This window comes from Pan paniscus, chromosome 3 (assembly GCF_029289425.2).
Source record: "Pan paniscus chromosome 3, NHGRI_mPanPan1-v2.0_pri, whole genome shotgun sequence".
Taxonomy (NCBI): Eukaryota; Metazoa; Chordata; class Mammalia; order Primates; family Hominidae; genus Pan; species Pan paniscus.
Window position 1 is genome coordinate 1,619,167 of NC_073252.2, and position 27,939 is coordinate 1,647,105.

Consider the following 27,939-nt stretch of genomic DNA (forward strand, 5'->3'; position numbering starts at 1 on the left):
CCCCTTTTAACCCAGATGTTCCTTTCTCTCAATTCCAGATCTTTAGATAAGCACTCTTTCAACCAAATGCCAATCAGAAAATCTTTGAATCCACCTGTGAGCTGGAAGCCCCGCTGTGCTTTGTGTTGTCCTGCCTTTTCGGACCAATGTAAATCTCACATGTACTGATTGATGCCTACATCTCCTTAAAACATATAAAATCAAGCTGTAACCCAACCACCTTGGGCATGTGTTCTGAGGACTTCTTGAGGCTGTGTCACTGGTCATGATCCTTAACCTTGGCAAAATAAACTTCTAAACTGATTGAGATCTGTCTCAGACACTTTTTGGTTTACAAAAGGACTAATTCAAATACAGTTTTATCTTCCAACATAAGAAAACCTAGAATGAATGACTCAAAGGTTGTAGAGGGTTAAACAACCTCTCCAACGTGCAAACCTCTGCCTTATAATTCCTAAGTATTTCTGACTGTAGATGGTACTAGGATAGGATCATTTTACCATGGAAATGAAACCCGTGTCGTTTCCTTTGGGTTAATCTTGAATCCCTGGTGAAGTGAAGGCAGTCTCTAAGAGGAGGGCAGTCCATCCAACTGCTGCAGTGCTCCCGTGTACTACTGGGACCATCCCGGAGAGTGGCAGACACGATGCGAAAGGACGCAAAGAGCACAGAGTGCATGCTTCTTCCATCTATAGGAAGGTCAGGAACGCTGTTACGGGGAGCAGGGTTAGAATGATGGGGATATAGCCCGGGAAGGGGCAGAGGAGCTTTCTGTGCCACGGGAAATGTCCTAAATCTCAACCAGGACATGGTTAGATAAAAGTGCAAATATGGGTGAAAATTCATTAAAGCTGTATAGTTAAGATTTGTGCACCTCACTGTAAAACTTACTTCAAATGTCTGAAAGACTGGAGTCTGCAGCCACACACTTGAGGAATAACACTTCCCTTAGTCCCAACTCCTGTTTAAGTAAGACAGAAAGATTCCACAGTGCGGGTCGGATGTCTTGCGGCTGTAACATGTAGCAGCCTCCAAGTGGAGGTTCTCGCTTCATCGCTGTGTCACCTTAGATGTTTTTCCTTTGTTTAAACACCAAATATTTTAAAAGTTGTTTAGAAATGTGTTATGTGAAACACAAGGTGGTTTAATTGGGACGTCATTTCCTAATTAATAAAATCTAATTTCAGTTTTATTTTGGAAAGGAGGGAGACGGGTGGTGTTTGAAAGGCTGAGAATGTGAAGTGGCGGAAATGAAGGCAGCGCACGACCTGGATGCCAGCGCTGCCCGCCCTGCAAGGAGAGGGCGGAGAGGCCACACGCTTCTCATGCTTCGGGAGTTTCTGTCCATAAATCAATGTTAGGTACTGGGCCTTTCCTCTTCCAATGGGAAGTCGGAGGTTCCACATCAGGATTCCAGCAGCTGTAAATCGGTCAAAATAGGGCCAAAGAAAAATAGCTGGCTACAGGCGCATGTGGCCAGGCGTTTTGTCGGCGTTGCCCTTGGTATCGCAGGCACGAGGGACCCACAGGGGACCACCCCGCGGGAGCCCCGAGTAACTGGACGGACGCCAAGTCCCCCAGCCCGCTCGGCCCCAGCTCCACCCGCCCGGACCGCAGCCCGCACCCCATCGGCCCGCCCCGGGCCAGGAGCATCCCCAGCCCCGGCGTCTGCGGCCTGAACCCGGTAGCGAATTCAAGGTGGAAACCGCCAGCCGGGGCTATCGTTGATTGGCTGAACGAGAGGAAACCCGGCAGTGATTGGTTCGCGCCTTCTTCCGCCTCCGGCCGACTGGGCGGATACGATTGGTGCAGGGGCATCGGCCCGCCCCCATCCCGCTCCGGCCGGCGCGTGGCGTCATTTCCCGGCGTGCAGCGCGCTCGCGCGTCCCCCGCCCGCTAATGTTTTGGCCGCTTCAAGATGGCGGTGCAGGAGTCGGCGGCTCAGTTGTCCATGACCCTGAAGGTCCAGGAGTACCCGACCCTCAAGGTGGGCGCCTGCGCCGCGCAGGCTGAGGGCAGCGAAGGCGTCTCCAGCCAGTGCCCTCGGGCCGCGAGGGGCCGCCCCGGGAGGGCCAGCGGCGAGGGCGGCGGGAGCTGGGCGCGGCCTCGCGGGGCCGTGCGGGCTTCTTAGGGGCGCCCGGTCCGCGCCGGGCAGGTGTGGCGGGGGCGGCGGCTTTGGCCCTGCCAGGCGCCCGACTGTGGCCCCTCTGCTTGAAGAGCTGCGTGAGCCGAGCCAGCGACGACTCTGGCAGCGCGAAGGGTGGCGAATTTGGGGCTGGGGTGGAAGCCGGAGTTTGCGGGGCGTGGGGTCTCTGGCGCCCAGGCAGACGGAGTGCGCGGCGTGCCCAGCCAGTGCCCGGCCGCCCTCCCGGGAGCCCAGGGCTGGGAGGTGCCGGCTGCGCCGGTCGCTAGTTAGGAACTGTAGGGAGAAACCTCACGGCCTGATGGCACCCAGCGACCTTTTTGATGGGCGTCACCAAACCTGAAATACAGCTCTTGCCGTCCGGCTGCCGGTTGCGTGACCTTGGGTGGTCACCTAGCCACGTCGCACTTCTTAGAATGAAATTTGTGCTCCTAGTAGAAGGAGCCGATACTTGTTCTTTACCTAGTTAGTAGAGGATTTGATATGAAGCACCTGGGAAGGAATTCCTTAAAAGATCAAGGTCATAGCTTTCCTAGAGCTGCGGCTGAGCTTTGTGGTTCTGTGTTGCCTTCCTGGAGAGCTGCGTAGCTTCTCTGTCCTCCCAGAGCGCCTTGGTGTTCACTTCCGTCTGAGGACGGACGGTGTGGCGACAGGTGTGGAGGATGCAGTATGGCCAGGTTGCTGTGCGTTCCCCCAGCCCCAGGGCAGTTCAGCAAAGGGCTGAAGAGCACAGGCTGTGAGCCATCCTGCTGGGGTGTGAATCAGGCTCCTCTGTATTCGTCCTTACTGGGAGACATCAGGGCCCACTTGGTGACTGTTTATTCTTGTCAGGTTTAAGCAGTGGTAGCGCCTGTGTCACCTCAGGGTGAAATGAGTGACCACGTATTGTTTCAAGCAGTGCCTCGCATTCATTAAAAGGTCCCTGCTACAGTTAGCGCTGCTGAAGTCAGGCTGTACCCTGGTGTAGCTGGTCTTCATAGGAAAGAAGAAGCAAGCTTCTCCTCCTATTTATTAACTAGCGGTTTATTTCATATTTTTAAAAAGAAACGGGGTTTCACTGTTGCCTAGGGTGGTTTTGGATTCCAGGACTTAAGCGATCCTCCTGCCTTTTGACCTCCCAAAGCGCTGGGCTGACAGGTGTGAGCCACGCGCCCGGCACGCTAATGGTTTCGCAGTGGGGTTTCATGGTGCTTGTGTGTCCAGCACTTCTTTTGATCAAGGAAGGGAGGGCAATGTTGCTGATGTTACCAAAGGTCTAGCCTCTTGCTAGATCCCTCCAAGATGTAGGTGGTTGGTTTTTAATACTCAGTGACATTGGTGGGTCTCTGTTGGTTTAGAGATGGAGACCCTGCAGCTGAGAGAGGTCTATACAAGGACATTGTGGTGATATTACTAGGGAGTCCTAACCACTGACCACTTTGTCTCACGCAGTGCACCTCCAGGCCTGTCATTTCAGCTAACACACAAGAAGGCTTGAAGATCAGAACCGTGGTGGTTTGTCACTTCTGGTACTGGCTGGTGAATGTGGGAAACACTAGATAGGAAAAGTTTCCAGAAATCCTTTCATTGTGTATTGAAGGAACTAGGAAGGGAGATGGAAGGTCTCCGGAAAGGATTGTTCTTCAGGTCTTCTGCTGTTTTGTAATCGTGAATGTAATTTGTATTCCAGAGTGATTGCATAGCTTCTGATTAAAATAGTCATGCAGATAGTCATACAGGTAAAGAAATATTATAGTGTCATAATTTCTCTGTTGACACTTGTGTCACTACTGAGTTAAAACTTTTTTTCGTAGAAGTTTTCAGGAGTGATTCCTAGTGGATAATGGAGGTGTTTTGCTGGGAAACTAGGGATCCTTGATTTAGAAGCATTTATTGGTATAGAATTAAACTGAACATGCTGAGCTCACAGCTCAAGAGCTGCACTCTTCAGTTTCCAGGAGGGGCCAGTGCAGATGTCAGAGAAGGGACCGAGGACTGCAGGACTGGGGTTGTGGAAGGTGGGGGGTGGATGTTCTGCTTCTCTAGTCTGAGAGCACGTCCTCCTGCAGGGTGGTAGCAGCTGGCATGCTCTGGACTGGATCTTCACCTGGTAAGAGTTAAACTGCTTTCCTGCCATGTGAGTCCTCCACAGACTAACCCTTTCTCTTCAGAGGGCTTGGTAGCCCTAGGTGGGTTTCAGCAGTAACACCTGGGATGTCTGCTTCCTCACAGCGTCAGGGCGGCTGGTGGGGCTCCGGGGTGCCTGGCAGGTACTTATGTTTCTATTTTCCTGGTGAAGTGGGAAGAGAATGGAACAGACGTGAATTGCTGCAGCCAACACGCACTGATCTTGGGCACCTCTGTCGTCATGAGCTTTTATTTCCACCAAAGGGGTGGACCAGCCTGTGAACATTTGGGCTGGATGAGCCTTTGTCGCTGGTGGGGGCTGTGCAGTATAGGATGTTTAGCAGCATCCCTGGTGTCTGCCTGCCAGATGCCAAGAGCATGCCCCCAAAATGTCTTCAGACATTGCTAGATGTGCCCTGGGGGCATGCACACACCCATGAGAATTGCTGGGCTGGATCCTGCTTTAAGGAACTTGTTTCTTCCTCTTACCAAACGGAGGTGTGGCTCATGAGGACTCAGCCTTGCGTCCTGGCTGTGGCTGTGTCTTTTTGCTGTCAAATGCTGTGAACGCCGTCTGGTGTAGGGTGGTGGGTAATGCCTTGTTGGGGAGGGGAAAGATGAATAACTCACCATCTTTTTTTTTTTTTTTTTTTTCTTTTTTGAGACGGAGTCTCGCTCTGTTGCCCAGGCTGGAGCGCAGTGGCACAATCTCAGCTCACTGCAACCTCTGCCTCCCAGATTCAAGCAATTCTCCTACCTCAGCCTCCTGAGTAGCTGAGATTACAGGCACCCGCCACCATGCCCAGCTAATTTTTTGTATTTTTTAGTAGAGACGTGGTTTCTCCATGTTGTCCAGCTGGTCTTGAACTCCTGACCTCAGGAATTCACCATCTTTCAATTCAACATGCATAGTTCACCATCTTGAATTGGAAGCCCTTGCTTTCATTATTTTGTAAAAGGTTTTTTTTTTTTCTGATTATAAAAGTAATTTGATGAGTTGGGTGCAGTGGTGTGCGCCTGTAGTCCCAGCTAATTGGGAGGCTGAGACGAGAGGATCACTTGAGCCAGGAGATCCAGGCTGTGGTGAACCGAGATTGCGCCACTGCCCTCCAGCCTGGGTGACAGAGTGAGACCCTGTCTCAAATAATAAATAAATAAAAGTAATTTGTTTTTTCTTCAAGTTACCCTGCTGCACAGAGAGAACTTCATTAACATTTTGGTGTATTTACTCCTACTATTTCCCTTCAGATAGCCGAAGAAAAATAATAGTTTAGAGAATTTCACATGGGTGTCTGCACAGCCCAGGGCGGGAAGCGGCGTTCATCACCTGGAGACCCTGGTCTGGACCTGGCTCCTCTCTGTGAACCCCACCTGGGCTCACCTCTCCTCTCCTGGAGCCCCAGCAAGGGTTCCCAGCTCCAGTGAGTCCTCTCACACCCGAGGTGGTGATGCTGTCCTCTCCCCAGAGGACAGGCTGAGAAACACCGGGCTTGTGGTTGCATTCTCAGGTGTCTGAATTCTCTACAGGAAGATTTGCATGTTCTGCCTTTGGTTTGATGACAGTCTGGTTGCCCAGGCATGGCCCTGATGCCTCACAGCCTGGGTCTGTGCCTGTGGTAGGGAGTTCGGGTGCCAGCTGTGTGCTGAAGTTGTAACTGCTCCTGCGCCTTTTGTAGTTTTCTTCACTCCATCTTGGCTGGATTTGGGAGGATCATGTGTTCTCGAGTGTGAGAAACACAGGCAACCACGAAGCGTTTGACTTACTGACACACACATTGGGTTGGACCCTGGTGATGCCGTGTCTGAGGAGTCTTAGGCCGGGTCTCCTCCTCTTCTGTGGCCAGCTTTTTCGATGTACTTTATCTGCAGTAACGTCACACAGCCTTCCAGAATCCGCCCAGTCTCTAGAGCACAGTGGAAATTCCTTCTGCCCAGAAGAGCCATGGTCTGCCCGTTGTGGCTCCCAGCTCCACTCCCCTCGCCTCTCCCACCGTTCGCTGGTGGTTTGGCCCTGGGCTGGCTTCCGCGGCCTCCGCGCTGGCACAGGTCTTCCCTCCCAGGCCTGGGTCTTTCCAGCTGGTTGGGCAAGGCTGAGATGAGGATGTAGACTTGAATTCACTGCTAGCTGGGGGGTTGGTTTTGTTTTTGTTTTTTTAAGTATTATTTTTTAACACATTTCAAGTCAAGAAAGGGCTTTTTAATGCCTGATTCACCGTAATGGCTGGGCTAGGTTGGAGGCAGTACTGACGTGAGGCCTGGAGCGGCCCTGGGACCTAAGCAAGGCACCACCGCCGGGCTGCAGAGCAGGGCTGCAGGTGCACTTAGCTTCTCCCATGCCGTCCTCCGCAGCAGTGGTCTGAGAGCCTCCATCGGCCAGGTACGGTCAGGCCCTGCACAGTCAGGCCCTGGGCTAGCATGATGGGGAGACAAGTGAGGCCCCTGTCTACGCTCCGGCGGGAGGGAGGCATCAGCACAAGCACACACAGACATCTCAGATCCTTTAAAGACACTGATGAGGTTGAGGTGAATGTTGGACAGTGGCAGGGGGTGGGGGTGGGGCCGGGAGCAGGGGCAGGGGCAGGGGCTGGGGCGGGGGTGGGGATGAGCTTCCTCCAGTGAATGCAATATTGTGAGCTGGTTGGCGGAGCTAAGTTTTGGGGTGAGGCTCTGTGGACCGTGTTGAAGTCCTGGCCGGCTCTCACCCCAGTAGGCACACAGGCACGCAGCACCATTGGGGTGATGTGGCTGGGGGTGTCCCAGAGCTGTGCAGGGAGAGTCTCACAGTGAGACTGGGTGCTGGGCAGTGACTCGGTCTGTGGGTACAGGGGTCAGCAGAATGGGAAGCAAGCCCAAGGAGACACATTGGCACCAGAATGAAGACAAGGCCGGCCGGTGCCTGTAGCATGTGACTGCCCCGTCTGCAGAGAGGCCGTGCTGTGAGCCCCACCCTCTGGGGGCTTCAGGCCGAGTGGGGATGTCTGGGTGCTGACCCAGGCATCGCAAAGCACACTTCCTGCCAGGGTAACTGCTGATGATTTTTAGGTCTGCTATTTCAGAATCGTTATAGCTAGGGGCCATTATTTTGAAAACCTGAACAAAAAGAATTATTCACTGTGTTAATACCACATTTAGTGACTGTTGAGCTGAATGTGGCTGAGCAGAAGAAAGCACCTGCTGTGCTGATGGCCGGCTGTGGACCTGGACCGGGACCCTGAGTGCTGCCCCACTCGAGGGAGGGGCCCAGAGCAGTCTCCTTCCTGTCCTCCCAGGCGAGCCTTTCATACCTGTCCTTCTCTCAGACTTTCCCTCCTACTTCATGCTCGCCCATGCCTGTGTCGCAGACCCTGCCTGACCTGCACCTGCTCCCACACCGGTGGTGGATGAGCCCCATCACCTGCACCTGTACCCCCCTCACCCGCTCCTGTACCCCCTCACCCACTCCTATACCCCCTCACCCACACCTGTACCCCCCTCACCCACGCCTGTGCCCCCTTCACCCGCACCTGTGCCCCCTTCACCCGCGCCTGTGCCCCCTTCACCCACGCCTGTGCCCCCCTCACCCGCGCCTGTACCCCCTTCACTCGCTCCTGTACCCCCCTCACCCGCTCCTGTACCCCCTCACCCGCTCCTGTACCCCCCTCACCCGCTCCTGTACCCCCCCACCCGCGCCTGTACCCCCTCACCCGTGCCGGGCCCCCCTCACCCGCGCCTGTGCCCCCCTCACCCGCGCCTGTGCCCCCCCAGTGCCTGTGCCCCCCTCACCCGCGCCTGTGCCCCCCTCCCCAGCGCCTGTGCCCCCTCACCCGCGCCTGTGCCCTCCTCACCCATGCCTGTGCCCACCTCACCCGCGCCTTTGCCCCTTCACCTGTGTCTGCACCGCCCTCACCTGTGCTGCCTTCACCTGCACCCCCTCACTCACACCTGTGCCACCCGCGCCCCCTCACCCACGTCTGCACTGCCCTCACCTGTGCTGCCCTCACCTGTGCCCCCACCTGTGCCTGTGCCCCCCTCACCTGCTCCTCCCTCACCTGCTCCTGCACCACCTTCACGTGCGCCCCCCACCTACATCTGCACCTCACCTATGCTACCCTCACCTGTGCCCCCCCACCCGCACCTGTGCCCCCTCACCTGTGCCTGTGCAGCCCTCACCCATGCCATTCCTCACCTGTACCCCTCTCACCCATGCCTGTGCTGTTCCTCACCCGTGCCTGTGCCCCCCTCACCCGTGCCGGTGCCTCCCTCACCTGTGCTGTGCCCCCCTCACTTGCACTGTGCCCCCCTCACCTGTGCTGTGCCCTTTGCCTCGTGGCTGCTCCTGCACTTGGTTCTCCCTCTCTGTTGGTCGGTTTTCCCATTGGCTGTGCAGCTCCCTGGTGTGCACATGGCTCTGAGTCTTCCTCTCGTGAACTAAACCCCTTCCTTGTCCCCCGTCCTCCTCCAGCTACTACTCCCTGTCTCTGCCCCTTCATGTCTCTCTTCCTGTTTTACCTAAATCAGATTTTTGCCCCCCAACACTCCACCTAGATGTTCCTCTTGAGGACAGGATGATGCTCCTGAAAGCGGTCAGTCCACAGCGGACCCCACTGCCTCGAGACGCTCCCGTCACTCGGCTCCCGTGACACCATCCTCTGGGCTCTCCCCACCCCTCGCTGCATGTCCTCACTTGCCTATGCTGTCTTCTCTAGTCTTGGAGGCTTTTTGTTTTATGTCACCAGCCAGCCCTCCAGAGGTTGTGTGGCTTCACAGACGGTCTCCAAGCTCCTGTCCCCACACTGCTGCCCTCCCCAGGCCTCTCCCTGAGGCCATCCCGTGTAGTCACCTCCCGGAGCTCTCTTCGCATGTCTGGGAGGCAGTTCAAAGATACGATACCAGGCGCAAAACCAAATGCCGCATCTCAGCCTCGGGGCCCCAGATGAGCCCCAGACCTGCCTTACTAAGCCACCCTTCCCAAGTCAGTTGACAGCGATGTCCCCCGGCACTTGTTCAGTGACAGCCGAGAACTCGGAGGTTTTCTCGATTTCTGTTTCTCACGTTTATCCTTGAGTCCACGATGGCTGCTGGGGCTGTGGCCTTCGTGGCCAGAAGGAGGGTAAGGGGGAATCAGTGCCGCCCTGCGTGGCCAGCTCCCTGCGTGGGGCCTTAGTGGACATCCTCCCAAGTGTTTACACTTCAGCTCATTCCCCAGAGCACGGGGCTGGCCATTTCTAGCTTTGGAGGAGCCTGAAAAAGTACGTGTGTGTGTATACATATATATAGAGAGAGCACGCGCTTGAGTGTGGGCTCATTGCTGCCCTAAATAAAATTAGGATGTGGTTCCTTTTGCCCTTTGTCCCTTGCCTGCCTGGTTTCCTTTGCAGCAATCGTCACAGTCTGACGCGGTCGCCTGCATCTCTCTGTGCTTTGGTTGGGTGTTTCCTTTAGAGCGTCTGCTCTGCGAGGGCAGGGGCCGTCCTTTGTCGTCGTTCACGTCACACCCACGAGTGCCTGGCACAGGAGTCAGTCAATGGCTGTTGGCCGAACCAATTTCTCCCCCGTCTGTCTGGGAGATTCCTAAACTTCGCATCTCACTTTTGTCCACTTGCCGCATTCCAGAGTATGTCTTGGTCTCATGGCCTGTGCCCTCATCTGGCTGTGGTCAGCCTCTTGCGTTTCCTTTCTCCCTTGCCTCCACCCCTCGCGATGTAGCCCCAGCCCCTGCCCTTCTCTGCTTCCCATTGTTCTAGAACATTCCAGCATGGAAACCCCGCTGTGCAAGGCCCCTGCACTGGCCACAGAAGCCGCACCTAACTGCTGAGGAACCTGGTTGCTGCCTGGAGTGGGTGTCGAGTACTGCCTGGCAGCATGGCCATGCTTCTTGAGGCATTTTAGCACCCTTTACCCCAGGTACTGTTCCATATGCCCCTCCTTCTCCATGAGCCCCCCATGCCTGCCCCGTCCTTGTGCTCTGCTCGCGGCTTGGCCCTGTCTGTCGCCTGCCTGCTTGTGCTCACTGTCTCCTTTCTGTTACTGGAGATATGTCATGTGTGCCCCGCCCAAGGCCAGCCTTTGTTCATGCACCAGACCCCCTGCCCCATCCCTGTGACCTGAAGAGGCAGTGCCGTCTCCTGGTTATCCACGAAGAGGCACACGCGCCATCTCCTGGTTATCCACGAAGAGGCACGCGCGCCGTCTCCTGGTTATCCACGAAGAGGCACGCGCGCCGTCTCCTGGTTATCCACGAAGAGGCACGCGCGCCGTCTCCTGGTTATCCACGAAGAGGCACGCGCGCCGTCTCCTGGTTATCCACGAAGAGGCACGCGCGCCGTCTCCTGGTTATCCACGAAGAGGCACGCGTGCCGTCTCCTGGTTATCCACGAAGAGGCACGCGCGCCGTCTCCTGGTTATCCACGAAGAGGCACACGCGCCGTCTTCTGGTTAACTGTGTGCGGGACCCACAGGTCCCCTCTGTCTGAGCCAGCCCTGCCTTGGGGTCTCTGGAATTGCTTCTCATCTGGTTTTACCCCCATCACAGTGCTATAGTCAGGGCACCAGGTAACCCCAAGACACTGCTGAGACCCATGATGGATTCTTGCTGCCCATCTCGACCTCTCACAGGGCTGGAACACAGCTCACCCCCTCGGGCTCCTAGAGCGCCATCCTCGCGTTTCCCCCTGGGCTCAGTCCTTGGCCCTGGGTGTTGCTGTGAGCACCGCTGCCTTGGTGCTCTCACAGGGTCTAGTGGACTGATAGGACCCTCTGTGTATACTGATGACTCCCAGGCAGGTATCTTCCCAACCCCAGAGCCCTGTATCCAGTAGCCTGTAAAACATACCCACTTGGCAAGGCACTTTGGCATTAAAATTATTATTATTAAAATTATTATTATTTTTAGAGATGGGATCTCACTCTGGCACCCAGGCGGGAGTGCAGTGGCATGATCACAGCTCACTTCAGCCTTGACCTCCTGGGCTCAGGCGATCTTCCTGCCTCAGCCTCCCGGGTAACTGGGACCACGGGCGCCTGCTTCCGTGTCTGGCTAATTTTTTTATTTGTAGAGATAGGTTCTAGCTCCGTTGTCTAGGCTGGTCTCCATCTCTTGGGCTCAAGCAATCCTCCCTCCTGGGCCTCCAAAAGTGTTGGAATAACAGGTGTGAGCCACCATGCCCAGCTCCTTGGCATATTTAGATCTGAGCTTATCATCTTAACACCTGCTGCCCAAACCAATTCTACCAGTCTCCCTTCTCTTCGGGAAGGGCAGCCCCTCCATCTCCCTTGGTCAGGCCAGAACCTTCAGGTTGGCCTTGATGCCTCTGTTGTCACAGCTCATGCCCAGCCCGTCTGCCCCTCCACCCTGGCGTCAGGACATGCCCAGGCCCAGCTGCTGCTGCTCTTCCCACCTCTGCCCCTGCGGCTCAAGTCGCATCTCTCTCTGGAATATTGAATAGCCTTCTGGCTGCTCCTGCTCTGCTCATGCCCACCCCGGCTGCCCCAGCGCCAGATCCTGTCGTCTTTTTGTTCTAGGAGTTTCCTGTCCTGGGGATGAAGGCCAGGGTCGTTACAGTGGCTCCCAGGCCCTTTGCCCTGTAGGGTGCTGGGCCAGTGGCCTTTCTGCTGCCATTCAGGCAGGCCAGCATGCCGGGCCCAGGGTTTTACTGCCACCTTCCTCTGTCTGGAGCGCTCCTTCCACAGATGTCCATGGTCCCATGTCCTCATCTTCAATCTTTGCCAACGTCCGTGGTCCCATGTCCTCACCTCCTTCAATCTTTGCCGATGTCCGTGGTCCCATGTCCTCACCTCCTTCAATCTTCGCTGAGCTGTCACCTTGTGAAGCTTCTCTGACTCCACTGTTGAAACTGCAGCCCCAGCATCTCCCACTTCTGCCCTTTTCCCTCGTGAGTCGTGACCGCTGTCTCACATAACGGTATTTTGCTTGTTTCTGACCACTGGGATTATAAGCTCTTTTGAAGTATAGAGAAGAAATAAATTCTCCAATTAACAAATGAACAAAATAATATTAAATATTATTTTGGCAATTCTGTCTAAAGCAGTAAGAATTGAAATAGAAGTAAATGTAACCATTGAGAAAGTCAGCACAATAACGGGGCATACAGTAAGTGCACGAAACCCAGTCGCCATCCTCTATATCACCGCCAGCCAGTTAGAACACATCCCATTCACCATAACCCAAAGCAGCAGAGACAGACGATCCAACAGCATCCTTAGCAGGCAGCCTGACTGCCACGGAGCTGTTTCAGGAAAGGCCCGAAGGAAGATTGGCACTAGCAGAGGATGCCGTGTTTCTGCATGAAAACCGTAATGATATCATATTGTTCTTTTTGTGTTTGATAAATATTTCTTATTTATAATGAAAGGGACACCAAGAAGGGCTGGGCCTTGCCAGACACCACAGCCAGGTATGTAACTGCCAAAGTTGTGACCTTGTGGCAGAACAGCTGGCTCCCTTTGAAATACTTTATGGAAAGGTGAGAGAGGAAGCTCTGCTAATGTTGTGATTATGAACTGACACTCCTGCCCGCTTGCAGTCTCTGTTGTTTGGTCAGGGAGTGACCTGGGAATGAGGGCAATGGACCGCGTGGGGCACGGCCCTGGCTCTTCCGTGCTGCCGGCTTCCGAGGCTGGGGCTGCGTGGCGTGCGTGTGTGCCGCTGCCGCAGGTTGCATACCCTTTGCAAGACGGACCAGTGGCTTAAAAAGGTTCCTGCAAGGAAGTGGCTGGCTAAGGCTGGGCCTAACTGGGCGTGCACACAACAGGGAGCGCAGAGCTCAGGGCCGACAGCGCTCTTGCCACTGGGAGCTTTGTAGGGCGCAACATCAATCTGGTTACATCCCCTCAGAAGTTGACTGGAAGTGTCATTTTTTCAAGAAGCCTCTTAGGGGATTCGAAGCGTTTTTCCTTGGTGAGCCTCCCTCAGGGTATGTGCTGTGCTTGGGGAGATTAGCTCAGGATGGCAGGAAGCCACCGTGATTACATGCCCCGCACCAGAACATGAGACTGGCCCCTCCAGGACGGAGAGGGATGTAAACTGCCACCCAGGGCTTAATCCAGCACTTCTGGCCCTGTGATGAGCTTCGTGATCAATATTTAGAAACCTCTTCTGGTTAATTGCAAAAGACAAAGAGCCTCATGCATTGAGGAAATTCTTCCTTCCCGTGCTGGTGAAAACATGATGATGACACACTGAAATGCGTTGCGTTTTGTCAGCAAATTCTGTCAGAAGCACGGCAAACGCTGGAGAAGGTTTGAGGAAGCGCATCCTGAAGCTGATGGCACCGTGTGGGGGCAGCGGGCGGGCAGGTGCAGACGTTTCACGCATGTCTCCACTCACACTGCTTGCCACATTCTGTTTCAGTGATGAAATCAGGGAGGATTACTGCTGTGAGTCACCAAAGGAGAAGATGTACTGGAGGAGATGTGATTTAGCATTCGCTAAGTGGAGAAATCCCGTGAACATAAAAAGCTGTAATGCAACAAATTACTTAGGAAAAATTGGGGAGATGTGATAAATAAAAGTTTAATTCTTTGGTATAACCAGAAAAGATAGAACCAGAATTTAAAAGCAAATACCAAGCCAGGGCACAGCGGCTCATGCCTGTAATCCCAGCACTTTGGGAGGCTGAGGCAGGAGTATCACTTGAGCCAGGAGCTCAAGGCTGCAGTGAGCCATGATTGTGTCCCTGCACTCCAGCCTGAGCAGCAGAGTGAGGCCCTATATGAATGAATGAATAAGTAAGTGAATAAGTAAATAAAAATAAGCACTGGACAAGGGACACAGACAAAATGTGTAGAAGGAAAAAAGTGTTAGGTTGAATCATATACAGTTGTTATTTTTGTAAGTTAAAAGTGATGACCGAATAGACCTATAACAGCTGAAGTTACTACAAAAACCTCACAAAGAAAAGCCTGAGACCAGATGGTTTCACTGATGAATTCTGTTAAACATTTAAAGAAGTATTTATACCAACTCTTCTAAAAACAGTTAAGGAGGGATTACATCCCACCTCCTTCTATGAGGCCAGTATAACTTTGATATAACCTTGAACCAGACAAAGACATCACAAGAAAACCATAGACCATTGTTCCAGATGAGAGAAAATAGATGCCAAAATATTCAACAAAATCTTAGAAAACGAAGAAAATCTAAGAAAACAAAATATAGAAAGGATTATGTGTCAGGACTAAGTAGGATTTCCCCCAGAAATGCAAAGTTGGTTCAACGTGTGAAAATCAGTGTCATGTATCATATTAATAGAATGAAGGACAACAACCACATAATCATCTCAATAGATGCAACAAAAGTCCTTTACACTGTGAGAAATCAGTGTTTGCTGTTTAAGTTGCCCAGTCTGTGATATTTTTGTTACAGCAGCCTGAGCTGACTAAGACAGCCACTCAGAACAGGGAGAAAATGTTTGCCAGTCATATATCTGTTAAGGGTTTAGTATTCAGAATAGGTTAGGAACTCTTCTAGTTCATTAATACAAAGGCAAAAGAAAACTTGTTTTTTTGAGTTGGATTCTCACTCTGTCACCAGGCTGGAGTGCAGTGCAGTGGCGCCATCTCGGCTCACTGCAAGCTCCGCTTCCCGGGTTCACGCCATTCTTCTGCTTCAGCCTCCCAAGTAGCTGGGACTACAGGCACCTGCCACCATGCCCGGCTAATTTTTTTGTATTTTTAGTAGAGACGGGGTTTCACCGTGTTAGCCAGGTTGGTCTCGATCTCCTGACCTCGTGATCCGCCCGCCTCAGCCTCCCAAAGTGCTGGGATTACAGGTGTGAGCCACCGCGCCCAGCCAAGAAAACATTTTTTAAATGAGCACACAATTTTAGCAAACTTCTGCAAAGATATACAAATGGCCACTAAGCACATCATTAATCCTTAGGGAAATACAAACTAAAACCACAGTGAGGTGCTGCTTCCTACCCCACCAGAAGGGCTGTAGCAAAAACAATGGCGAGTTGTTGGGTGTGAATGTGGGGAATTGAAATCCTCATACGCAGCCACCTCGGAAAACAACCTGGCCGTTCTTCAGGTGACACACGGAGTTACCATAGGACCTGGCAGTTCCCCTCCTCAGCTTATCCCCAAGAGCAGTAGAAACTCTTAAGAATGTCATCCTCGGGCCGGGTGTGGTGGCTCATGCCTGTAATCCCAGCACTTTTGGAGGCTGGGGCGGGTGGATCATGAGCTCAGGAGATTGAGACCGTCCTGGCCAACATGGTGAAACCCCGTCTCTACTAAAAATACAAAAAAAAAATAAAAATAAGAAAAAGCCGGTCATGGTGGCGTGCACCTGTAGTCCCAGCTACTTGGGAGGCTGAGGCAGGAGGATCACTTAAACCAGGGAGGCAGAGGTTACAGTGAGCTGAGATCGCACTACTGCACTCCAGCCTGGGCGACAGTGAGACTCTGTCTCAAAAAAAAAAAAAAAAAAAAAAGAATGTCATGTCCTTCTCGATAGCAGCCAGAGGTCCATCACTTGTGAATTCCTAAACAAATAGGTATACGAATACCACGGAAGACCATTCAGCCATGAAGAGGAGTGGAGCGTCGCTGTATGCCACATCACAGGTGAACCTGGTAAACATGCTAAGTGAGAAAAGCCAGATACAAAAGTCCACATCACGTGTGATTCCATTTATATGGAATCGGTTGGTGGTTGATTGCCTGGGTCTGAGGGGACTACAGCGGGTTCCTTTTTTGGAGTGATGAAAATCTAGAAGTAGAGTGGTTTGTACAACCTTGTGCTTATTCTAAAAACTAAATTGTACATATTAAAAGGGTGAATTTTACGGCCTGTGAATTGTATCAGTAAAAATTGGTAAAATTAAAAATGACATTGGGATTTTTTGTATGATTCAGCTTAATAGACAACTGAAGAGCATGCTTGCACAGTGCCGGCAGGGCAGGGGGGTCCGGCAGGGCAGGGTGGGGGTCCGGCAGGGCAGGGTGGGGGTCGGGCAGGGCAGGGGGGTCCGGCAGGGCACGGGGGTCGGGCAGGGCAGGGTGGGGGTCCGGCAGGGCACGGGGGTCGGGCAGGGCAGGGTGGGGGTCTGGCAGGGCAGGGGGGTCTGGCAGGGCAGGGGGGTCCGGCAGGGCACGGGGGTCGGGCAGGGCAGGGTGGGGGTCTGGCAGGGCAGGGGGGTCTGGCAGGGCAGGGGGGTCCGGCAGGGCAGGGGGGTCGGGCAGGGCACGGGGGTCGGGCAGGGCAGGGTGGGGGTCTGGCAGGGCAGGGGGGTCCGGCAGGGCAGGGTGGGGGTCCGGCAGGGCATGGGGGTCGGGCAGGGCAGGGTGGGGGTCCGGCAGGGCAGGGGGGTCTGGCAGGGCAGGGGGGTCCGGCAGGGCACGGGGGTCGGGCAGGGCAGGGTGGGGGTCCGGCAGGGCATGGGGGTCGGGCAGGGCAGGGTGGGGGTCCGGCAGGGCAGGGGGCGTCCGTGGTGTGTAGCTCTGCACACAGGAGTCGGGAGTTTTTAGTCCAGGTCCATAGAAGTAGAATACCTGGGTTGAAGGGTGAGGCCCAGGTTCTGTAGCTCCCGTCAAACCCCACGCATCCTCCTCCCCCTGTCAGTCGTGTGGCTCCAGTTTCCTTCACCTCACCAGTGTGTTTTCTGTGAGCCGCATGTGGCTGTTGAGCACTTGAGATGTTGCTGGTCCAAATCGTCGTGTGCTGTCAATGTAAAATATGCCCTGGCTTTCAAAGATTTAGTACAAAGAGGGTAAAGAATGTAAAATATCTAATGATTATTTATTGTTTGTTTATTTTGTATTTTGTTTTATAGAGACGGGGGTGTCTCTGTGTTGCCCAGGCTGGTCTCCAACTCCTGGCCTCAAGCAGTCCTCCCACCTTAGCCTCCCAAAGCACGGGGATTCCAGATAGGAGTCACCATGCTTGGCCCTGAAAATTACTTATTTATTTATTTGGGACGGAGTCTCGCACTGTCCCCCAGGCTGGAGTGCAGTGGGGTGGTCTCTGCTCACTGCAAGCTCCGCCTCTTGGGTTCACACCATTCTCCTGCCTCAGCCTCCCGAGTAGTTGGGACTACAGGCACCCGCCACCACGCCTGGCTAATTTTTTTGTATTTTTAGTACAGACGGGGGCATCGTGTTGGCCAGGATGGTCTCCATCTCCTGACCTCGTGATCCGCCCACCTCGGCCTCCCAAAGTGCTGGGATTACAGGCATGAGCCACCACACCCGGCCCCTGGTAATTTATATTGAGTGTTTAAATGAACATATTCGGGATAAATTGGGTTAAATAAAATATATTAAAACATATTTCATGTGTTTCTTTGTACTACGGCTACTAGAAAATTTGAAACTCTACAAATGTGTCTCACGCTATAGTCTATTGAATGGTACTGCTTTGTGGCTTTATCCTTTTTTTATCTGCTTCGGTTTCTCAGAGATGTTTTAAAAACAAAAAAGTTGTACTGATGTTTCTGTCTTTCCATAGCCATCCAGATTTATGATGATTATTAATACCGTGGACTTCTCTTCACCATCTTATTTTGCTTTCTATTTCCTATGCTTTTGTCTTCATTTTTTCATTTTTTTTTTTTTTTTTGGTGGATCGTTAAGGTTTTCTTTGTTCCAGTTAATTTCCTCTTGTGGTTTGTCCAGTTCACAGCCATGCTCCAATTGTGGCAAATCAAAAAGGTCTCCACACATTGCCAGATGTCCCCTGGGGAGCAGGTTGTCCCTGTGGAAAGCCGCTGCACTAGGTGAGCCCGGCCCTGGTTAGGATGCCTTGTGAGTGGAGCCTGCTTTTGCTGCTGTGCCCGGCTGCTTCCAGGCGGCGCGGCCCTCACTCTGATTGCTGGAGGACTCTTCTGTGTGGACACACCATGGTTTGTTTACCCGTCCTGGTCAATGGACAATTGGAACTGTGGTGAACAAGCATTCCTGCACCTGTATGTGGATATTCTATGTCCACTTTTCTTGGGAGTGGAATGGCTGAGTCATCTGGTAGGTGTCTTTACCTTTTAAAGAACTAAGCGCTTTTTCCAGAAGGATCATCAGAACTGCTGCCAGCAAGAGTCCAGGTATCCCGGCTCCACCAGCATGTGGTGGCGGCCTCTTGACTTGGAACTGTTCTTCTGGGTGCCAGGGTTCTCCAGAGAAACAGAGCCAGTGGCACCCGCGTGTGTGTGTGCGCGCGTGTGTGGGAGTGTGCGTGTGTGTACGTGCGCACGCGTGCATGTAAGGAGCTGTGTCACAAAGAATCGGCTGGTGCAGTTATCAAGGCTAAGTCCTGAGCCGGAGACCCAGGAGAGCTGAAATGTAGTTCCAGTCTCAGTCTCAAGGCCTGAGAACCAAGAGGGCTGACAGTAACAGTTTTAACCCGGAAGCTGTCGGGCGGGCGGGAGATCCAAGAAGAGCCAGGGTTTTAGTCCAAGTGCAAAGGCCAGAAAAGACCATGCCCCGCCCACAGGAGGAATTCCTTCTTACCCAGCCTTGCCTTTCCCTTCAGGTCCTCAGCAGATTGGGCAGGGCCCCTCCCCAATGGGGAAGGCTGTGGGCTTTCCTCAGTTTACCCATTCAGATATTAATCCCATCCCAGAATGCTCTCACAGACACACCCAGAATAATACTTGGCCAAATGTTTGTTGGGGAACCTGGCAGCGTCAAATGGACCCATAAAATTCACCATCACGCTTTCCGCTGTGGTCTAATTTGCATTTCCCTGATGACTCACGATGTTGCATGTCTTCCTAGAGATTACCTGCCCTTCATAGAACTTCTCTGTGATGTTCCTGTTCAAACCTTTTCCCCATTAAAAAAATGGGATTGCTAACCGGGCGAGGTGGCGGGCGCCTGTAGTCCTAGCTACTCAGGAGGCTGAGGCAGGACAATCACTTGATCCCGGGAGGCGGAGGTTGCAGTGAGCCGAGATTGCGCTATTGCACTCCAGCCTGGGTGATGGAGTGAGACTGTGTCTCAAAAAAAAAAAAAAAGAAAAGAAAAGAAAAGAAAAGAAAAGTGGGTTGGGGGGGCTTGCTTGTCGTAATACTGAGGCTGCAGGAGTTGGCTGTATTCCAGATGGAAGCCCTTTGTCAGCTGTACTGTGAAGGCCTTCTCCCAGTCTGTGGTTGGTGTTCTTAACTTTCTTACATTGTTTTCTGAAGAGCAGAAGTTTTAGTTTTGATAAGGTTCAGAAGATGGATTTTTCTTTTACAGTTGGTAAATTTTGTATCCTTCTAAGAAATTGTTGCCTGTCTCAAGGATGCAAAGATTTTCTCCCATGTTTCCTTCTAAGGAGTTTCACAGTTTGAGCTTTTGTGTTTAGGTCCATGATCCATTTGGAGGCACTTTTCATGGGATGTGAGGTTTGGGTTGAGGGCCATCCCTTCCCTGTCCTGGCTGTTGCAGAGACTGTCCTTCGCCTCAGTTGCCTTGGCCCCTTGGCTGTATGTAAATGGACCCTGCCTGTGGGTCCTTTTCTGGGTTCCCCACCCTATATTGACCCCTGCATCCATTCCTAGACCAGTGCTGTACTGGCTTCAGCACTCTAGCTTTATGAGAAGTCTGGCAGTCAGGTGCCATTTATCAAAATTCATTAGAATTTTTGTTAACATTTTTTAATTTAAAAAGATACTGTTATATATGTATAAAATTTGCCATCAACCATTTTATACAGCAACCACTTTATCCATTTATAGCGTAGACACCGTTCTGTAAGCACACAGTACAGTCATACCATCTATATCACCATGACCCTCTCATCTTGCAAACCGGAAACTCCATAGCCATTAAACAAAACTGCCTCCTCCCCACCCCAGCCCCTGGGATCCAGCATTCTGCTTTCTGTGTCTAAGAGTTGGACTGTGTGAGATACCTCATACAAGCAGAGTCATGCAGATTTGTCTTTTCATGGTTGACTTATTTGACTTAGCATAATGTCTTCAAGGTTCACCCATGTTACAGTGAGTGAGAGGATTGCCCTCTTTTAAAAGGCTGAATACTGTTCCACTGTGTATTGTGTTAGTTGTCCCCAGGGGGACGGAACTCATAATATATAGAGGTAGATGAGGGGATTTATTGGGGAACTGGCTTGTGTGTTTACAGAGGCTGAGTCCCCCAGTAGACCTGCACCCCAGAGACCCTGGGAAGCTGGTGCATGGCTCAGTCCAAAGCCAAAGGCCTGAGAACCCTGGGGGATGCTGGTGTAAGTCCCAACATCCAAAGGCCAGAGACCCTGGAGTTCTGATGCCAAAGGGCAGGATCCCAGCTCCAGGAGGGACAGGAAATTGCTTATCCTCTGCCTTTCTTGTTCTGTCTGGGCCCCAGCGGACTGGATGGTGCCACCTACCTGGAGGATATCTTCCCACTCACCCACCAGTCTCCTCTGGAAACACCCGCACAGGCACACCCAGAAGTAATGCTTCACAGGTTCTCTAGGTATCCCTAATCCCATCAAGTTGATGCCTGAAATGAACCATTACCTGTGCACATACGGTCATGTGTCACTTACATGGAAAAACTCTCAGAAATGCATCGTTAGGCGACTTCGCGGTGTGAACTTCGCGGAATGAACTAACAGGAGCCCAGATGGTGTGGCTGCTGCACGCCTGCACCGTGGTACAGCCTGTGGCTCCTGGGCTGCAAACCTGTACAGCATGTCACTGCGCTGAGTACTGCAGGCAGCTGTTTCACGGTGGTGTTTTGCATGGAACACATCGAAACATAGAAAAGCTGCAGTGAGAATGCAGTATCCTAATCTTAATGGGACCACTATCACCTGCACGGTCTGTTGTTGACCAAAATGTCGTTATGTGGTGTGTGACTGCCACGTTTTCTTTCTTCATTCCCCTGGTGATGGACATGTGGGTGGCTTCTGCCTCGTGGCTGCAATGAACACAGGTGTGCAGATACCTCCTGGGACCCTGCCTTCAGTTCTCGTGGCCTGCTGGGGACTCAGGAGCCTTGTGCCTAACGTTCTGAGGGATTGCCTCGCTGCTCTACACGCTGCGCCGGGCACGTTCCCTGGCACTGCACGCGTGTCCCGCTGCTCCGCTTCCTGCCGTGGCATAGCTTTCGGTGTTGAGTGATCGCCGTCCTAACGGGCACGAGGTGATGCCTCACGTCTGCACTTGTGTCTCCTGAGCAGTGGTTGGTCGTGTGGAGCATCTTGTCATGTGCCGCTTGGCCATTGGTTTATCTTCTCTGTGCAAGTGTCTAAGTCCTTCACCCATTTTAAAATTGGATATTTCCTTTGGTTGTGGAGTTGTAGGCGTTTTTAAAACTGCATTCTGGATAGTAGCTCCATATGCAGATCCCTGGGTTGCAGCTATTTTTTCCCATTTTTTACTCTGTTGGTTTTTCCTGCTCTGCAGTTTTTAAGTTTGATGTAGTCCCATTTGTCTCTTTCTGTTGCCTGTGCTATTAGGAATCTATTTTTAATGCTTTGCCCCTTTTCACTGTTCTTCCTGTGATACGGTCTGTGAGGCTGCCTGTCCTCATTTGGGCGAGCTGTATCTTCTGCAGGCTCCTCTCTGCAGTGCTGTTTATTGTGTCTTAGAATCTGCTGGCCCCTCTCTGCATTGCTGTTTCTTGTGTCTTACATTGTCTTTGTCCATGGATTTATTGTGTTTGATCACTAAGCAATATTTCTGAGTAGTTTTTCTGCCAGGAAGGTTTGTGTGTGCTCAGCTTTCAGCCCTTGCGTATCTGAAAGTAACTTCAGTTTGTCCTCATTCTTGAGTGATAATTTGGCTCGAGTTAGAGTCTTTAGCATTTCTGAAATTCCACTCACTCGGTCACCAAATGCCCTTTAAGGAGCCTGTGAAGGGGCTGTTGCTAACCAGCCAGCCCAGGCCAGTGGAGGGGAGCTTTTAGGGCCCGGAGTCACGTGCTGGGTCCCCCGGAAGAGGAGGCGGTGCTTTCCGGGGCTGGCCTGGCTCCTCTGGGGGGCGTGGATGTAGGGAGGAGCTGCTGTCTGGGTCAGCAGCTGCCCTGTTGGAGTGAGAGGGGGTGCTGCGCTCATCCCCTGAACTCAGATTGGATAGCCCCGGGCCAGCGCTGGAGGAGGAGCAGAGGCAGGGAGGTGGGAGGAGCGTGCGCAGAGGCGTGGGAGGCCTGAGGAGTAAGCGGCTGGATGTGGACCCTGAGAGCCACTGGCAGGGAGGTGGGGTCTTCCAGTTGTGAAGACACCATGGCCCCGGTGAGCCCCTCCCCGGCCTCCTTCATGCCTGCGTTCTGCGTAACCGTGGCGCGTTCTGGGCAGGGCCTTTTCCCTTGCACTGGGAGCAAAGGGTTCCTGTCTGCAGCACACCAGCTGCCCGGAGCTCTGCCCTGTGCCTGAGCAGCGTCAGCACCGCGGTGAGGCGGACAGCCCGGCAGGGGTTGGAAAGTCCAGAAAGGCCCCGTTCCCGCGTAGAACTTGAATGCAGCTAAGGGACGTCCAGAGAGGCCTTTCCTTTTCTGGTGGCGGTCTGGAATGTGCTGGTGTGCGGATGCTGTGTGGGTTCCTCCGCTCGAGCGAGGGTGGTTGTGCCGCTTTGTCTAATGGTCTAATGGCGAAGACTTTCTGTCCTGCTCTTGTGAGGCGCCTGCACAGGCAGAGCAAAGACTGAGTATATGCCTTGCGTCCTTTAGAAATTCCACCTCGTGGCAGGATACACTCAGATAGGGTCTCCAGTGGGAGAGTCCTGCAGGCCGGTGTCGGGCTGTGGTGTCAGGGCCTCGGGGGGGCCTTCCCCAGTGGGTCTCGTTGAGCTCGCTTGCACTGGTCAGGTATTTATGGAGAGCTGAAGTGCTGTCTGCTGTGACTTCCCATCCACTAGATGTAGAGCAGACGAAAAGAATCTTTCCCGTCTTTCCTAAGCAGTGCCGAATCCTTGGGAGAAATCTTGAAGGCAGGCAGTGTGGATGATGGGACCCCAGGCTGCGTGGCACCAGCAAGCTTGGTTCCCGATGCCACACACGGTGCCTGGCTTCAAGTCCGTCTCCTGTTGTCACTGCTTTGTGAGTTGGTTAAGCGTGTTGTGTCTTGATAGCTTCCCTGCCCTCCTTCTCAACATCCTGACTCATTTGCTCACCAGCAAGTGTGAGTCCTGCTCGGTAGCAGACGGTGATGCTGGCTGCCATTTGCAAACCCTCCTGTGTGGCTGTCTGGTGTGGACGAGAGCGTGTGCACCCTGTCACCCGCAGTGGGTCCACGTCGGCCCTGGGGGATGTCTGAGTGGAGGGCAGCTGGTGCCAGGCCGAGTGGGGAGTGGCAGCCGGGGGGACGGGCTCAGGGCCGGCCTTGCCACCTGCCTCCTGCCCCTGCTTTCGGGGGGAAAGTGAGTCTGGGGAAGAGCCCTGCTGTGTGGCTCCTTCCTTGGCTGAGGCCAGTCCTGTCTCTGTTGCCCTGGCTGTCCCTACTTCTGGGAAGCCCAAGCGCTGAGCTGCGTCCAGGTCTCCCTCACTGCAGCCCTGCCTTCCTCACGTGGCCTCACGGCTAAGCACAGTGGCTGACACGAGGTCGAGGCGTGCCCAGGGCCGGGGGAGCAGGCGGTACCCGAGAGTCTGTCCTCCATGGTTGGGCACGGCTGGAGAGGAGGCGAGGTGGAGCGCTTGTTCCGGCACAGCTGCGACGGCAGAGTTGGGCCCACTGCTCTTGGGTGGCAGCACGGCCGTGTTGCTGACGCGCTGTGTGGTGAGCTGCCGGCCACCAGTGCAGCCAGGACCACGGGCGGTGTTTCCTGCGGGAGCCCGGCCACGGAGGCCGGGGAGCGCTGGGGCGTGATTCTGTCGTGCCGCTTTCAAACCGTAGAGCACAGGAAACAGGCGGAGAAGAACTCAGCAGCGCTTCTCTCAGAGGGACAGAAAACTAACGGCGACTTTAAGATTCTCCTTGATTGGCTTATTTTCCACAGGGAATGGATGGTTCTTACGAGTGGGGAAGGCAAACGCTATCACACAGGAGAGGTGTGGGTCGTGCACTTGTGGCTTCCCGTGCGTGTGTGAGGCTTGCTGTGCCCAACCCCAGCCCGTGTGGAGCCCACGCCCCATGCACCCTTGTCCCTGCCCGGCCTCGTGTGGTGGCGCCTGCAGCCGCAGCAGCCTGGCTGATCACCGGCCAGGCCTGTGTTTTACCGTCTGATAGCCTCACACCCCGGTCACTCCTCTCCTGTTTGGAAATTTCTTTAACTGTTCGTTATTCTGGATGAACTTTGGGATTATTTTGTCAACATACACGTACAATGTTTTTGGCAAAAATTGGGGTTGCTTCTCATCCAGGGATGTGGAGTGGCTCTCCGTTCAGCAGGGCTTTTGTGGGTCTTGGTTGAGGTTTAGAGTAGATACTTTGAGACCATGAACCTTCTGAGACTTCTGCCTCTACAAGTGCCATGAGGAGACCTGGTGTGTCCTGGGTGTGGGGCTGGTGGGGCTCACACCAGGGGAGCAGATCCCTCACCATCCTCCTTCCTCTCCAGGTGCCCTACGAGACGCTGAACAAACGCTTTCGCGCCGCTCAGAAGAACATTGACCGGGAGACCAGCCACGTCACCATGGTGGTGGCCGAGCTGGAGAAGACGCTGAGCGGCTGCCCCGCCGTGGACTCCGTGGTCAGCCTGCTGGACGGCGTGGTGGAGAAGCTCAGCGTCCTCAAGAGGAAGGTTGGTCCCGCCCGGCGGTCCCTCTTCAGTCTGGGGCATGGACACCCCTTTTGTCTCGAAAATGAGTCCTAAGACAGGCAAGCTGCAATGATGGGAACGTGGGAGGTGCGGTTGGGGGCCCCCTTCCCTGCTGTCTGCCTTCTGGGGCCACTGTCGGCTGAGCAGGCCAGCTTCCTGTTCCTGTAGGGACCGTGTTGTCTTGCTCCAGGTGTGTCCAGAGTCCAGGCCACAGGGAGACCAGGATGTATAGCAGGTTGATTGATTTTTTTTTTTTTTTTTTTTTTGAGACAGAGTCCCACTGTATCATTCAGGCTGGAGTTCAGTGGTGCGATCTCAGCTCACTGCAGCCTCCACCTCCCGGGTTCAGGCGATTCTCCTGCCTCAGCCTCACGAGTAGCTGGGACTACAGGCGCCCACCACCACGCCCGTCTAATTTTTGTATTTTTAGTAGAGACAGGGTTTCACCATGTTAGCCAGGCTGGTCTCGAACTCCTGACCTCAGGTGATTCACCTGCCTTGGCCTCCCAAAGCTGAAATTACAGGTGTAAGCCACTGCACGCGGCCTGATCGATTATTTTTAGATGGAATTTCACCTCCAAGGAGCATGTGAAGTTCCTTGTCACTGGGATTGGTGGACAGGGGCGTTGGAACTAATCTGGCCCACTGAAGACACCCAGAAAGTGGGATGAGATATCTTGAAACGTCGCACTGAAAATACCCAATAAACCATGAAACCGAAAGGAATCACCAGGCCAGAACCGGAGAGCAGGGGTCAGAGGTGAGCAGCAAGAGACTGCTGTTGCCCCCTGGAGTGTTGGCCAGGCCAGATGGAGGTGAGGACCGATGACCCAGGCCTTGGAAAGTGGGGCCCAGTGGAGAGAAGGTGGGACCCCACGGTACTACAGCTCAGCGTGGGGTGTACCAGAAGTGGACTGGCATTGACACAGCGTTGCAGCCTACGTTCAGAGGACTGGGGTGATTGGAGACCCTCAGCCTTCACTCCGGTGAGGTGGTCCCGGCTGGTGGTGCCTTCCAGCTCTGGGCAGAGTCAATTCAGATTCTTTCTTGGGGAGGATACCTTCAATATGGGCATAAGATGATTCTTAGATTCTCAGTTTTCAAGTACAACGTCTAGCACAGAGACAGCCTGGGCAACAGTGAGACCCTGTCTCAAGACACCACGATGGATTGGAGACCCAGCAGGCAGTAGACAGAGGGCTGCATGGACTGCAGGTGCAGGGGCTGCCAGGTGCCACACCTTACTGTGCTTAAAGAACAGAAGCAGGCTGGGCGCGGTGGCTCACACCTGGAAAGCACTGTGGAAAGCTGAGGCAGCAGAATCACTTGAGCACAGGAGTTTGAGACCAGCCTGGGCAGCACAGGGAGACCCCATCTCCACAAAACATAAAAAATAGCCAAGCGTACTGGTGTCCTCCTGTAGCCCCAGCAGATACTCAGGAGGCTGAGGCAGAAGGATTGCTTGAGCCCAGGAGGTCAAGGCTGCAGTGAGCCACGATCATGCCACCGCACTCTCTAGCTGGGCGACAGCAAGACCCTATCTCAAAAAAAGAGTTTGAAAGTCTCTGCAGGGAACAGACAGTATAAAAAGTGATTTAAGGCTGGACACTGTGGCTCACTTTGGAAGGGCGAGGCAGGTAGATTGCTTGAGCCCAGGAGTTTGAGATCAGCCTGGGCAACATGGCAAAACCCCATCTCTACAAAAAATAGCCAGGCGTGGTGGCACACACCTGTAGTCTCAGCTAATTGGGAGGCTGAGGCAGGAGAATCGCTTGAGCTCACGAGGTCGAGGTTGTAGTGAGCAGAGATTGTGTCACTGTACTCCAGACTGGGCAACAGAGTGAGACACTGTCTTAAAAAAGTGATTGGGCAGGCACAGTGGCTCACGCCTGCAATCCCAGCACTTTGGGAGGCCAAGGCAGGCGGATCACCTGAGGTCAGGAATTCAAGACCAGCCTGGCCAACATGGCGAAACCCCGTCTCTATTAAAAATACAAAAAAATTAGCCGGGCATGGTGTACGCCTGTGGTCCCAGCTACTCGGGAGGCTGAGGCAGGAGAATCACTTGAACCCAGGAGCTGGAGGTTGCAGTGAGCTGAGATCGCACCACTGCACTTCAGCCTGCACAGAGACTCTGTCTCCAAAAAAAAAAAAAAAAAAAAAATTCAGAATTTAAAAGGAATTAAAATTTCAAGAAATGGGAAATATAATAACCAAAAATGAAAAACTCAACATTTGCCTATAACAGTTTAACAGTTAACAGACAAAGCTAAAGACAGAATTAGTAAACTGGAGGGTGATTGAGAATGGAGCACAGAGACTGAAAAATCAAAGTGGCTGCGAGAGTAAAGCATGGAATAGAGCAGAAACCTGTGGCGTGTTTCACCAGAGCCCACCAGTGGGTGGGGACAGAGATGGTGCGGGGAGAGTGACCAAGGTTTCAGAACTGATGAGTACCACCAGGTCAGAATCCGACACAGAGTAAGTGAAAATAAACCGACATGGGATTTTCCCGTGGTGGAACTGAAGAAAACAGAGACAAAGAAATATTTGAAAAGCTCCTGAGGGCAAAAGATCACTTCCAAAGGGGCAACAGACAGCCGGACAGCTGATTTCTGCACAGCAGTTGGAAGCCAAAATTGGTAGAATGTGCTGAAAGAAGCCAGCCCGGATCCTGGATCTGTCCAGTAGTCAGTCGCCGTGCGTGCTGTCAAATTTTAACGAAGAATTCAGTTCCTCACTTGCACCACTGCCCTTAAGTGTGTGGCAGCCACGTGGGCTGGTGGCAGCTGTGTTGGGCAGCACAGGCCTGGAACGTTTCTATCTAGCCCGATTCATTTTTAACAAAATTGACTTTAAGAAAAAAAGTATTGCAAAAGATTTTTTTAAAGTCACCTTATAATGATAAACAGTTTAACCAGAAAGGCATAGGAAATTTGAAATTGTATGCATCTGGCAACATGGCTTCAGGGTATATTAATATAAAGCCAGAAATAGCAGAGAGAAGCTGCAGATCCAGGGTGGTGGATTTTCACTGCCTCCGTCTGCAGCTCTTGGGCCAGGCACACCTGC

At 53.2% G+C, this 27,939-nt stretch overlaps 1 protein-coding gene and 1 long non-coding RNA gene across 5 annotated transcripts in view; both read left to right on the plus strand.

Annotated features, from left to right (window-relative positions):
- The window catches only part of LOC134730237 (uncharacterized), a 38,715-nt gene extending 38,411 nt beyond the window's left edge, over positions 1-304 (plus strand). The window contains exon 4 of the long non-coding RNA XR_010111893.1: positions 39-304. This is a non-coding gene — a long non-coding RNA (uncharacterized LOC134730237). The remainder of the gene's footprint in view (positions 1-38) is intronic.
- Positions 305-1,840: 1,536 nt separating this feature from the next.
- MAEA (macrophage erythroblast attacher, E3 ubiquitin ligase) overlaps positions 1,841-27,939 on the plus strand; it is a 52,961-nt gene continuing 26,862 nt past the window's right edge. For 2 of the 4 annotated variants that reach the window (XM_034958163.3, XM_063603664.1), the window contains exons 1-2: positions 1,841-1,987; positions 24,667-24,849. In XM_034958163.3, coding sequence (XP_034814054.1) covers positions 1,919-1,987; positions 24,667-24,849 — 252 coding nt within the window. In that variant the 5' untranslated portion in view covers positions 1,841-1,918. Of the gene's footprint in view, positions 1,988-22,135; positions 22,407-24,666; positions 24,850-27,939 lie in introns of those variants that run through there. The other 2 variants (XM_034958165.3, XM_034958164.3) reach the window with 2 other exon arrangements.